The following is a 13,731-nucleotide window of genomic DNA, read 5'->3' as shown; positions in this document are numbered from 1 at the left end:
CCATTACATCATTCATATAATGATATAACCTTGTTATTAATAACATCCAATGTTCATGATTATGAAACTAATCATCCATTAATCAACAAGCTAGTTTAAGAGGCATACTAGGGACTTCTTTGTTGTCTACATATCACACATGTACTAATGTTTCGGTTAATACAATTATAGCATGATATATAAAAATTTATCATAAACATAAAGATATAAATAATAACCACTTTATTATTGCCTCTAGGGCATATCTCCTTCAGTCTCCCACTTGCACTAGAGTCAATAATCTAGATTACATTGTAATATACCTAACACCCATGGCATTCTGGTGTTGGTCATGCTTTGCCCTAGGGAGAGCTTTAGTCAACGGATCTGCTACATTCAGATCAGTGTGTACTTTGCAAATCTTTACTTCTCCATCTTCGATGTACTCGCGAATCGAGTGGTAACGTAGCTTGATATGTTTCAGCCTCTTGTGTGACCTTGGCTCTTGTGCATTGGCGATGGCACCCATGTTATCACAGTAAATGATCAATGGGTCCAATGCACTAGGAACCACACCGAGCTCTACAATGAACCTCTTCATCCATACCGCTTCTGATGAAGCCTCTGAGCCGCTATGTACTCCGATTCCGTTGAAGACTTCGCCACCGTGCACCGCTTCGAGCTTGCCCAGCTTATCGCAGCACCATTCAATATAAACACGTACCCAGCATCGTGACTTAGAGTCATCAGGATCAGTGTTCCAACTTGCATCGGTGTAACCATTTACAACGAGCTCTTGGTCACCTCCATAACAAAGAAATATATCCTTAGTTCTTTTCAAGTACTTCAGGATATTCTTGACCGCTGTCCAGATGTTCCATTCCTGGATCACTTTGATATCTCGCTAGTCAAACTAACGAGCATGTGCTATATCCGGTCTAGTACATAGCATGGCATACATGATAGATCCTACTCGCCGAGGCATAGGGGATATTACTCATCCTTTCTCTTTCTTCCGCCGTAGCCGGTCCTTGAGTCTTACTCAAGACCTTGCCTGGTAACATAGGCAAGAACCCTTTCTTACTTTCGTCCATTCTAAACTTCTTTAGAATCTTGTCCAGATATGTACTCTGTGATAGCCCTATTAGGCGTCTTGATCTATCTCTATAAATCTTGATGCCTAATATATACGATGCTTCACCAAGGTCTTTCATTGAAAAACTATTATTCAAATAACCTTTAACACTCGCTTAATAGTTCTATATCATTCCCGATCAATAATATGTCATCTACATATAATATCGGGAATGCTACAGAGCTCCCACTCACTTTCTTGTAAATACAGGCCTCTCCATGACATCGTATAAACCCGAAGTCTTTGATCACCTTATCAAAGCGTCGGTTCCAACTTCTCGATGCTTGCTTCAGTCCATAGATTGAACGCTGAAGTTTGCATACTTTGTCGGCATTTTTAGGATCGACAAAACCTTTGGGTTGTACCATATACAACTCTTCCTCAATGTCTCCATTAAGGAACGCCGTTTTGACATCCATCTCGCCAAATCTCATAATCGAAAAATGCAGCTATTGCTAACAAAATCCTCACAGATTTTAGCTTCGCTACAGTGTGAGAAAGTCTCATCGTAGTCAACTCCTTGAATTTGTCGGAAACCTTTTGCGACAAGTCGAGCTTTATAGACGAGTAATATTACCATCAGCATCTGTTTTTCTCTTGAAGATCCATTTATTCTCGACAGCCTTTCGGCTATCAGTTAAGTCTACCAAAGTCCATACTTTGTTATCATACATGGATCCCATTTCGGATTTCATGGCTTCTTGCCATTTGTTGGAATCTGGGCTCATCATCGCTTCTTCATACGTCGCAGGGTCCTCATCATTGTTATCCACAATCATGACATTTAGACAAGGATCATACCAATCAGGAGTGGTACGTTCCCTTGTCGATCTGCGAGGTTCAGCAGTTTCCTCGTTCGAAGTTTCATGATCATTATCATTAGCTTCCTCTGTTGTTGCGCAACCGGGACTAAATGGTTGCGACTAAAGCCCCCCCTTTAGTCGCGGTTGCTTACGAACCGCGACTAAAGGTCCGTCCACGTGGGCGGCTACCGTGCGCCTGGGCGAAGGACCTTTAGTCCCGGTTTGTGTCCCCAACCGGGACTAAAGGCTATTTCGTTAAATTTTTTTAATTCATATGAGTTTCTAATTTTTTTCACTCCATTTTTTTTTCTATTTTTTTTTCAGAATTTCAATTATTTCAGTTATTTGCATAGCTTAGAGCATCTCCAGCCGCGTCCCCCAAACCGTCCCCCAAACCGCGCCGGATCGAGCGTTTGGGGGACGTGTTTCGTTCGTGCCGCGTTTGGGGGACGTCGCTCCCCAGCCGCGTCCCCCAAACGCCGCCCCCAAACATTAAAAGTATTTTTTTTAGCTAGAAAGAAACTATTTAATAATATTCAAATCGGTTGAACATAAACAAATTATATATAAAACTTCGAAAAAATATAATTAAATACATATAAACTATCTACTTCTTCTTCTTCGCCGATGGCCCCGCCTCGTCGTCGTCATCGCGGTGGCGCTTCCTGCTCGTCACCTCTTCCGAAGAGGCGGTGTCGGCGCTCGACGCGTCGTCGTCGCCGGTGCTCGTCGGCTGCGCCTTGGCCTTCGCCTTCGCCTTGGCCTTGGCCTTGGCCTTGGCCTTGGCCTTGGCGGCCTTCGCCTTGGAAGCCTTCGCCTTGGCCGCCTTCGCCTTCGCACGGGCCACCGCCGCCGCCGCGGCCTCGCTCTCTTCTTCCTCCTCCTCCCAGCCCAGACATTCCTCCTCGCCGTCAACCGGCGGCGGGGAATCGTCGCCGCTGCTCGGCGTCCCGGCTCTCTCCCACCAATGGCGCCAGCCGACAGGGCTTTCCCTCGCCGGGAGGTGTCGGACGGGAGCCGGGAGATGTAGCTCATCGTCGCCGGAGGTGTCGGATGAAGGCTTGGATGAATGGTGGCGTGCGTACGGCGTACGTACGGGTCTTATTGAGCGCGGATGAACGGCGGCGCAGAAGTCGAAGAGAGCAGCGGTTGCTCTTCCGAGGAGTTGGCGCTCCATTCCGGCGGGGTTGGCGCGTCGTCGACGCGCTTGCCAATGCGACGGTTCCGCTTCCCGTCAACCGCACCGTCGCTACGTATGTGGCGGTTGAGCGTCCGAGCCGCTGACGGGTCGGCCCCGCGCCTCCTCGCCTCTCATTTCGTTGTGTCCGGCGTGCCCGGTGCGTCCCCCGTGGGACGGGGACGGGCTCGGGACGCCGGACACCGAATGGGGGCGCGCCGGACAAAAAAGGGCTTTGGGGGACGCGGCTGGAACGCTTTTTTTGTCCGGCGCGCCCCAAATCCCTTTGGGGGACGGTTTGGGGGACGCGACTGGAGATGCTCTTAGTCTCTATCTCTAACTACACTTATCTCTAGTCAAATTACTTACTCGTGGTCAAACTTCCGGCTAGGTCACCCATCCTCCCACTACTTCACCTCTAGCACGCTTAACTTCCGAGTTCCATTCCGTCCCGCATCCAAGTGCTACGCGCACATGTATGTGATACTAGTATCATATCAATTCTATTAACATGTTGGTCAATGTTACATTTTTTTATTGTTTGAATTTCAAATAATTTTTTTCATAAACAAAAATAATGATGTAATAATAATCGTGAATAAATAAACAAACATTAACTTTTTATTTTTTTTTTATTTTTAAATTTTTTTTTGCCAAAACCTAAAAATTTGAAAATCTAAAATTTGGGTAAAAGTAATAGTAATCTTTATGCTGGATGCAATTATTAATTTTATTTTTTTGAAAAATTTAAAAATATAAAATCCATAATTTATAGCAAAAACTAAAATCTTCCTGCTTTTGTATTTTCATTTGGAATTTTGAGAATCTAAAAATTGGCTAACCGGGTAAACCCAGGTGAATTCGGATGTAACTTTTTCCCAGGATTTTTTTGATATATTATACGTTTTTTTCCGACATCGTATGCAAAAGTTATTGCGGTTTTACCATTTTTTATACTTTTTTTGCAAAAAAAGTGAAAATTCGAATTTCTTAATTTCTCCGAATAGTAGGTTGCATATCATACAAGAATCTGAAAACAATTTTTTTTTTTGAAAGGGAAGACTGTGAGGCAAAAAGCCCCACAACAATTTATTACCACAAAAAGAACATATGTACAAACATGATCAAAAAGAAAAAGACAGAAAAAACCCTACCTGTACAAACTAAACATAAGTTCTTAAACATTACTGTAAGCTGCCTATCCAGGCTAAAAAGATTTTGAGATGCTTCTTCTTTATCCTATGCTCAAGCAAGGATATATCATGCATGAAATTTCTTCTCCATCCAAAGAAACTAGGCCTCTCCCCCTGGAAAATTAAGCCATTCCTTTGCTTCCAAATGTTCCAGCAAGCTAAAATAACTACCTCCATGAAGAAAGGTTTACCAAAACTTTGTTTAGCCTCTGAAAAAATCACTTGCACCTCCCCGACCACTAGTCCATTCAATCTGCAAATAATTCCAGACCCTTTGGCTAAAGTTACACTCAAAGAATAAGTGTATTATGTGCTCATACTGCCTCCCTGGACACAGCACACAATGTGTATCTTCTGTAACTTTCCAATTCCTTCTCTTCAACATATCTCTAGTGTTTATTCTATCATTAAGAAGCAACCATGCAAAGAACTTATGCTTCATTACACAGGAGGATTTCCAAATCCATTGAAAGACTCGGGATAACAGCTTATATCCGAGAACAAATGCTGATAATATCCGATGTACCGTAAAAGATGTTCCCCATTTATATTGCCAAACATCCTGAGCCACAGACAAAAGGGACACTCTCATTGCCTCAGCCACTATTTGAAACTCCTCATATGCCTGGACAGATAAAGGTAAATGGAACAGATCTGCAAAGGTTGGAGTGTCATACACTTGCTTGGCTGTTAAATTTGGGTCTTTAGCATAAGAGTGTAATCTTGAAAATCTTTGCTCTAGAGGCTGCACTGATCCATCAAACAACCAAGAATCCCTCCAAAAGAGAAAAGTATTACCCCTACCAGGCAGAATAGTTGAAATCTCTCTGTATTTGCCCAACAACTTACAAACATCCCTCCACCAAAAAGAGCCACAAAGCTTTTCAGACTGAGGCACAGAATCTTCATAATAAGCTTGCCAAATCAAACCTACCCATGGCACATCAGCATGATTATAAAACTTATCAAGATGCTTCATCAGAAGGGCCTCATTATGCTTATGAAAATTTACTATCCCCACTCCTCCTCTATGCTTTGGCTTACACAACATATCCCAAGCAGCCAGAGATTGTTTAGGAGTATCAATATTGTCCCTCCATAAACATTGTCTCAGGATTCTGTCTAGCTGTTTAATGATACCAGGTGGTAGCTCCAAAGAACATAAGAAGAAGGTAGACATGGATGACAGAGCAGAAATCCACTAGTTGCAACCTTGCCCCTTGGGACAAGAAACTAGATATAGAAGTCAACCTTCTCTCCAATCTAGTAACAATAGGAGCAAGATCATTTATCTTTGGTTTTGTTGTCCCCAATGGCAAGCCTAGATATGTAAAAGGCAGAGATGCTATCTGACAACCAAAAGCCTCAGATAACTCCTTCAGATCATGCATTGGAACATTTATAGGCACCATACTAGACTTGTGGTAATTAATCTTCAAGCCAGTAGATAATGTAAATCTATGCAGCACCTCTTTCAAAGCCAAAATCTGGGGCAACTCAGCAGGCATGATTAGCAAAGTATCATCAGCATATTGAACAATTGGGAAGTCTGGATCATTATTCTGTATTGGCAAGTGAGATTCTTCCATCCTCGCAAGATATCATTAACCACAGATTGAAGTAGATCAGAACCCAGGACATACAAGATTGGAGATAAAGGATCCCCTTGTCTCACACCCCTTTTACAAATAAACTGCTTCCTGTGCACTCCATTCAACTGTAACGTATGAAGAACCGTAAGAAAGAATACTTTTAACCCAGCCAATAGTCTTCTCATCAAAACCTTTGTGCTTCATAACTTGCAAAATGACCTCATGCTCAATTGTATCAAAAGCCTTTGCAAAGTCTAGCTTAAGGACAATTATGGGTTTCTTAGACACATGACATTGATAAAGATATTCAAAAGCCCATGCCACACAATCATGAATTGTTCTTGACTTGATAAAACCATACTCGATTTTTATGAATGCATTGCATAATTTTCTCGCTGAAACCTATTGGCCACCAACTTTGTCAAGAATTTAATACACACATTTGTTAAAGATATGGGCCTAAAATCATTCACTGCCTCTCGGTGATTGCACTTTTGGAACCAAAGTTATATAAGACCCATTAATGTTCCGCAAATTAAGAGTACCCTCATGAAACTCTGTCACCAAATCAAAGAATTGCTGCTTAATTACTCGGCCAACATTTTTTAAGAAAGTGTCCAAGTAAAACCATCCGGCCCAGGTGCCTTATCGGGAGGCATCTGTTTAATTACCAACTCCATCTCTTCTTCCAAAAAAGGCATAGAAATTTCCTCTAGGCCCCGAACCTTTGTCAACAGCCTAGCAAGATCAAATTGCATGCAAATTCCTTCGCTCATTCCCATCCTCTCCTTATAACCGGACCACAACAGACCAGCCATCTCCTCATGATCGATACTTGCCTACCATCAGCAGCAGTGAGCATGGAAATTGCATTCCTTCTATGCCTCTGTGTGGCCATGGCATGAAAGAACTTAGTATTGTCTTCCCCAACCTTAACCCATCTAATTGTGCATCTCTTCCTAAAACAATTTTTTTTTAATTTTCTATCATTTTCTTTTGTATTTTACAAACCAAAAAATGCGATCCACGTGTGGGGGGAGGGGGGTGCAGGGTGCGTGGGAGTAAAAAAAACTCGGAAAAACCTTTAGTCCCGGTTGGGGACACCAACCGGGACTAAAGGGGCCCTTTAGTCCCGGTTGGTGTTTTTCCGCCGACCGCATCCCTCCATAGCCCTTTAGTCCCGGTTGGTGTTACCAACCGCGACTAAAGGGGTACCCTTTCATCTCGGATGGAGCATTAGTCGCGGGTCGCCTCCCGAACCGCGACTAAAGCCCCCTTTAGTCGCGGTTCGAATATTTCCGGGACTAATGGGGGTGGACGGAAGCCTCTTTTTCTACTAGTGATCGTGTATGTTGTATGTTGATGAGTTGGCGCAATATATAGGAATAAAACCCGCTAACTGGCGAGAAAAACCGGTTGAAAATATGTCAAAAAAGGTAGAAAATCCAATTCCGAACGATTTATAGAATTCAGGATCGAAGATTGAACCAAAGTAAAGTTAAGGGTTGTAATCTAAATTTTGAGACGAGTTTAGGAAAGTAAATTGGACGTCTCTCTTTTCTTTTTGAGATGATAATTCCGGTATTTCTGATTTTGGTGGAGATCGATAGAGAGATTTGAGTTGGGTTGTGGAGGAATTACTTTTAATACCCGGCCCTAAATATCTCAATTTTCCCCATCGCGTGACAGGAGCCAAGAGAGGAGCGACGCTAGGGTTCAACTCGCCCGCGCCGCCACGCCCGCCGGCGACCCTCCGCCTCCACCGTCTCCCACCGTCTTCCCTCAGTCTCCGTCCGGATCCCACTGTCCTCGCCCGACTCGGCCCCCTCCCGCAAGATCGACGGCGCCAACAACCTCCCAGCCGTCCCCGTCCCCGCATATGCCCTCCTCGGACGACCTCGACTCCGCCCGCTCCTCCCCGGCCGACCTCCCGCAAGTCTTGCAAAAGATGCGGAAAGCTAAGAGGGGTGGTGATCATCTCGCTAGAAGCTCTCGTAAGAGCAGAAGAGATTCCAAGAATGAATCATTGGTTTCAGGTCGCTTCCTTGGGGACTCTGATGATCAAGGTGTTCGGCCTGGCCTCAGCGATAGGACAATAGCATGTTTGTCTAAAAGTGTCGCCTCTATTACTTTGTACAATGGAGACACAGTCTTATTTTCATGCTCGGGCATAGCTATTGAACGCCGGGGCTGTCACCTTACAAGGTTTCTGACTTCTGCAAGTTTGGTTAGAGCTCTCAATGCTACAAATGAAGACCATGATGACTTGAAGATTGACGTGCGCCATGAAGGCAACGAAGTGTATATGGGGACGATGTCTCATTATGATTTAGATCGCAACTTTGCTGTTGTCAATGTCCATGGGTTCCTTGATGTTCAGGTTGGATCTTTCCAAGATGCAATGCATGTTCTGCCCCATGGTGAGATATTAGTAGTTATAGGGCGTGGCGTCTCTGGTGAAATAGTAGCCAAGAATATGGAATTTGATGGTGATTCAAGGGTATCTGAGGATGATGACGATCTTGATGGTAAAATCTCAGAGGCTTGGGAAGGTGGGCCACTTGTTTCTGTTGATGGGAAAGTTGTTGGCATGAACCTTTTTCTGACTGCTACAAGAGCCGTTTTCCTACCATGGGGCATGATTCTCAAGCATCTGGAGCATTACTGGACATCCCTGCAAGAGAAGACTGGTCTTGCATGCTCAAAAACTTGGGAAGTTTACTGGTTTGGTGCAAGACCCGCTGGTGAGAAATCTAACAGCCTTACAGAAGTACATGGAGATTTTCTTAACCAGGAGCAGTTAGATCTAGACTCCATGGGTTACCCGAAGTTACCATCCTCCATGGTTGGAGCTGGCATGATTTTGGTTAATACTTTTGAAGAGACTTTTGGCGACATATATGGTGAAGGTGTCTGGCGAAAATTTAGTAAAAGTGGTTCTAACATAAATCGCAATGTTGTGGCACTGGCTTCATTCAATGGTGAAAAAAGGTTTTTTGCATGCACGGGTTTCTTTATTGAATGGAATGGATCTACGATAATTTTGACATCAGCAAGCTTGGTTAGAAATTCAGGTGATGAGAACAAGATTGTTGAAAACTTGAGGATTGAAGTGTTGCTTAATGGCCAATGCAGAGAAGGGAAGTTGCAGAATTATAGCCTACATTACAACGTTGCTCTAGTCAGTGTCAAGGATCACCGTGATGTTCGTCCATTAAATACTCTGCTTCATTGCGACAAGGCTATCAAAGTAGCAGCTATAGGCCGTTGCTTCAAATCGGGTGCGTTAATGGCTACTATTGGGGATGAGGTTTCCTGGACAGGCACACTTGATTGCGATTACCTCTCAACTTCCACATGCAAAATCAGTAAGGCTGGTATTGGAGGCCCTCTTGTTAGTCTTGATGGGGATGTTATTGGCATGAACTTCTATGATAAGAAAATAGGAACCCCTTTCATGTATTTGGAGGACATTTACAAAGTTCTAGCATCGTTTGAGACAAAAAGTAAACCTGGTGAAGTTGGCAATGACAGTGATCCCTCTGGAGAAGCGCCTTTCTGGAAAATGGACGATGATGACAAAACTAAGTTAAACAGTTGGCCTGTGCCCATGCCTTGCTGGTGCAATCCTGACTCTGTGGACGAGGATAAATCTGATGATGATGATGAGTTGGGCTTTGATCCCAAAACTGGCCGCGCGCGGCCGAGATATGGTTACTTTAAGGGAAAGAAAGTCATGATGTTCTAGATGCAGTCTCACCCTTGATTGTCCACACAATCTCCATAGCATTGCTTGTTTGAGATGCCAGAAGTCCCTTGGCTTGCTGAAGTCTTAGTATGTGCTGCCTTTGTATCTTGGAATCATTCTGTGCTATGTCGTGTAATAGCATGCGGTGGTAGTTCAAGTTACACTATTGTACTAAGACTGACAAATTTGCTTCCTGTGGTGTTTGCCGTATACTGTTTTGGGCACAAATCAATGTTCCGTCCCAAAAGAAAAATGAATTACTTTGAGATGTTTGCAAGAATTTTAGTTTCCTAACTACCCTCTTTGATAGTACGACATGCTCTCAGCACAGGCAGATTATAAAATCTAGGTGTGTAATCACTTTTCTCATTTTGGAGTCACATGGAGTCACATGTGAGGTGGATGTTTCTAGTGTATTCCCTTTTTTCTTACTTGATGTAAACCTGCAGAATTAGGAGTAAGAAAATGATATTCTTCGTAAAAAATTTTTTTGAGGAAATTCTTGGTACAAATTAAGCAGTTAGCTGCTTGACTTGCTTCCTCCTGAACAGTCTACCTGCTATGCAGAAATTTGATTGGGCTTCGGGGACAGATTAAGTAGGATGCCCGTTTTGCGTCTACATACAAGGCGAACGAAGACACGGTGAATCCTACTAGAGTACAAAGTCTGTCGTTGAAATTCATGGTTGGTGAAAGTTTGCTTGTCTTGATCTGTTCGTTGTGTGCGTTCAATTCAGATTGTTGTCCTCTGTATTTTTTGACAGCAGATGGTTTGTCCAGTGCGGCTGGTTTTCCAACAAAATAACAGTCCCACTGTGGTCACACAATGTTCTCCACCGGGATGCGAAGATTCCAAGCCCAGATCACGCAAAGAACAGGGGCCAAGGGGGGACACACGAGGCGCCGATCCCCGCAGACGTCCCCATCGCCGTGATCGCCGGCGGCTCCTCCGCCACACACCCGCCCCAGCCGCCGTCCCGACCTCTCGCCAGCGATAAGCAAATCCCGCCCCCGTCCCTCCCGTCCACAAAGACCCTTTCTTTACCACCCCCACCCCCTCTCCCACCTCCTCTCCAGCACCCCAGTCCCCTCCCCAATCCCAGCCCCAATGGCGTCCACTGCCGCGCCGCCCGCCGCCCTCGTCGCCCGCCGCGCCGCAGCCGCGTCCACCGCGGCGCCGCTCCGGCGCGCGGGGCTCGCGGCCGGGTGCCAGCCGGCGCGGTCGCTGGCGTTCGCGGCCAGCGGCGCCGCCGGCGCCGACCCGCGCCTCGCGATCCACGTCGCCTCGCGCTGCCGCGCCGCCTCGTCCGCGCGCGGCACCCGCGCCGTCGCCACCATGGCCAAGAAGAGCGTGGGCGACCTCGGCGCCGCCGAGCTCGAGGGGAAGCGCGTGCTCGTCCGGGCCGACCTCAACGTGCCGCTCGACGACAGCCAGAACATCACCGACGACACCCGTATCCGCGCCGCCATCCCCACCATCAAGTACCTCCTCGAGAAGGGCGCCAAGGTCATCCTCTCCAGCCACTTGGTAAGCCTCCCAGCTCTGGCCCCTTCCCAGAATTCGACCATCTCGGTCTCATGTTTGCAATGTAGGAATCCAGGACTTGCAAAATGTTACTACTAGTAAAATGTTAGTATTGTCAAGATATACTGTGTGATATATAAGCACTAAACGCTAGCTCTGTCAGTGGCCAGTTTATTAACCTGTCCTAAAACAACTGATCATCCTTGCCAGAGAATTACTAAATACAAAGTAAATTTTTTTAAAAGGGGGTGATCCCCGGTTCCATTACTTGATAATGAAACCCATCTAGGAGTCATACAAATCTTTGACTAATCCATTAGCTCATCATAGTTTATATGTTGTATAACCACATAATCTTTTTAGCTGACTACTGCTGAGCCAAATCATTATCTCCCCTTGTTATTTTGCACCACTACTCTAGCAGTGAATTTTATTTTGATTATCAAGTGTGATAAATTGAAATCCATGTTTTCTATTCTAGCAACCCTTTAATAAAGGATAATTCAATGCTAGTTGGCTGTTTATGATTGCCTCATGTCATCGCTATGTGATTCATAACCTTGTTTCTCCATGGATTTGCAGGGTCGCCCAAAGGGTGTTACTCCTAAGTTTAGCTTGGCTCCCCTTGTGCCAAGATTATCCGAGCTTCTTGGCATTACGGTAAGCTTTATCTTACACCATCGATACTTCTAACTGAGCATGTGCTGAGGTGATTGTTTTGATTAAACACCTTATCATTCATGATTTAGGTGACAAAAGCAGATGATGTTATTGGCCCGGAGGTTGAGAAATTGGTGGCAGCCCTGCCAAACGGTGCTGTTTTGCTCCTCGAGAATGTAAGGTTCTACAAGGAAGAGGAGAAGAATGAACCCGAGTTTGCAAAGAAGCTCGCTGCACTAGCAGATCTTTACGTAAACGATGCATTCGGAACAGCCCACAGAGCACATGCATCCACTGAGGGAGTTACCAAGTTCTTGAAGCCTTCTGTTGCAGGATTCCTTTTGCAGAAGGTTACTACTTTCTTTTATTTTTATATTAGAAGTTCGATGCTTGAATTCTACTAACATAGCGCAGCACACAACAAAAGAAAAAAAAATCTACAACAGAAGATTTAAAATCTTGTTTTGTCCTTCCGTTGCTTCCAAACTGTGTCCTAAGTTCTGGACCGTTTTTTTAATTGCAGGAACTTGACTACCTTGATGGAGCTGTTTCAAACCCTAAGCGCCCATTTGCTGCCATTGTGGGTGGTTCAAAGGTGTCATCCAAGATTGGGGTTATCGAATCCCTGTTGGAGAAGTGTGATATCCTTCTTTTGGGTGGTGGTATGATCTTCACATTTTACAAGGCACAAGGACTCTCTGTGGGCTCTTCCTTGGTTGAGGAAGATAAACTTGAGCTGGCAACAACTCTCCTGGCAAAGGCAAAAGCGAAGGGTGTCTCCCTTTTGTTGCCATCTGATGTTGTCATTGCTGATAAGTTTGCTCCTGATGCTAACAGCCAGGTATGTTGCGCTTTTTTTCCCCTTCACTGTAGATAATTATCTGTAGACCTTTCCTAGTCAAGTTGAAGCAGTTCACGGATCCGTGAAGATAATTATCACTTTATCAGTACTTAACAAGACTCTTTTCTGTAGACTGTTGCAGCATCTGCAATTCCTGATGGTTGGATGGGGCTGGACATTGGCCCAGATTCAGTCAAAACATTCAATGATGCCCTGGACACAACACAGACAATCATTTGGAATGGACCAATGGGTGTCTTTGAATTTGACAAGTTTGCAGTTGGAACTGAGGTAATTCCCTGTGCAGTACATTCATCCAGCTTTACTGTGGAACAATTTGCACAGAAAGAAACTTGACTGTGAATCTGTGATATCTCTCATGTAGGCTGTTGCAAAGAAGTTGGCGGAGCTTAGCAAAAAGGGTGTCACAACTATTATTGGAGGTGGAGACTCCGTTGCAGCTGTTGAGAAGGTGGGAGTGGCTGATGTTATGAGCCACATCTCAACGGGAGGTGGTGCTAGCTTGGAGTTGTTGGAAGGAAAGCAACTCCCTGGAGTCGTCGCATTGGACGAAGCTGTCACAGTCACCGTATGAGGCTAAGCTTCACCCTGTTGCATCTTCAGTTTTCATTGTACTGTTCTAAACGTGCTATGTTCTCGTTTGCACCTCTTCGACCACTCGAAATGTAAGAGACCAATGTTTTATAGAGAAATACTGGGAGATGTTTGAATAACACCCCTCACCATTTGTGTTCACTCAGTGTTATCTTTTCTCAGTTAACATAATTAACACCTTAAGTGATTAAATGCCAAAGATGGACTATAGGACTGAGACCTGTGGTGTTCCCTCTGAACTTCCTGTGTTTGCACCAACTTTGTTACTCTGCTGGGTCAAGAATGTTTGATTCTCGTTTTCTTTTCTATTCCAGGGAAGTAAACTCTAGAGGTGCTGACTGTTGTGAAGTAGATGTGCATTAGAGTAAGCGATTGTCGAAGTTGAGTTGTGGAACAATCTGGCACATGTTCAGCACTACTGAGTCAGCACAAAACTTATGTATCAGCTGAGTGAGCTGATCAC

General features: G+C 44.7%; 2 protein-coding genes across 2 annotated transcripts; both read left to right on the top strand.

Annotated features, from left to right (window-relative positions):
• Nucleotides 1-7,827: 7,827 nt before the first annotated feature.
• On the top strand, nt 7,828-9,627 carry LOC124648498. Its single transcript, XM_047188256.1, has one exon. The coding sequence runs from the start codon at nt 7,828-7,830 to the stop codon at nt 9,625-9,627; it is 1,800 nt and encodes a 599-aa protein (XP_047044212.1).
• A 1,093-nt stretch (nt 9,628-10,720) lies between these two features.
• LOC124707411 (phosphoglycerate kinase, chloroplastic-like) lies at nt 10,721-13,409 on the top strand. Its single transcript, XM_047239056.1, has 6 exons — nt 10,721-11,155; nt 11,735-11,812; nt 11,902-12,162; nt 12,336-12,653; nt 12,786-12,944; nt 13,039-13,409. Exons 1-6 carry the CDS (start codon nt 10,736-10,738, stop codon nt 13,246-13,248), a joined length of 1,446 nt encoding a protein of 481 aa, XP_047095012.1. The 5' UTR covers nt 10,721-10,735; the 3' UTR covers nt 13,249-13,409.
• The last annotated feature ends 322 nt before the right edge of the window (nt 13,410-13,731 follow it).

Source organism: Lolium rigidum, chromosome 4, assembly GCF_022539505.1.
Source record: "Lolium rigidum isolate FL_2022 chromosome 4, APGP_CSIRO_Lrig_0.1, whole genome shotgun sequence".
In the NCBI taxonomy this organism is placed as follows: domain Eukaryota; kingdom Viridiplantae; phylum Streptophyta; class Magnoliopsida; order Poales; family Poaceae; genus Lolium; species Lolium rigidum.
Note: the sequence above shows the minus strand (reverse complement) of the source record. Positions and strands in the feature narration are given on the sequence as shown.

Bases quoted from the DNA above. Each gene is read 5' to 3' on its own strand.
- LOC124648498 (XM_047188256.1), top strand. From the start codon at position 7,828: ATGCGGAAAGCTAAGAGGGGTGGTGATCATCTCGCTAGAAGCTCTCGT.
- LOC124707411 (XM_047239056.1), top strand. From the start codon at position 10,736: ATGGCGTCCACTGCCGCGCCGCCCGCCGCCCTCGTCGCCCGCCGCGCC. The intron at 11,156-11,734 runs GTAAGCCTCCCA...ATGGATTTGCAG, and splicing joins TCATCCTCTCCAGCCACTTG to GGTCGCCCAAAGGGTGTTAC. The intron at 12,163-12,335 runs GTTACTACTTTC...TTTTAATTGCAG, and splicing joins CAGGATTCCTTTTGCAGAAG to GAACTTGACTACCTTGATGG.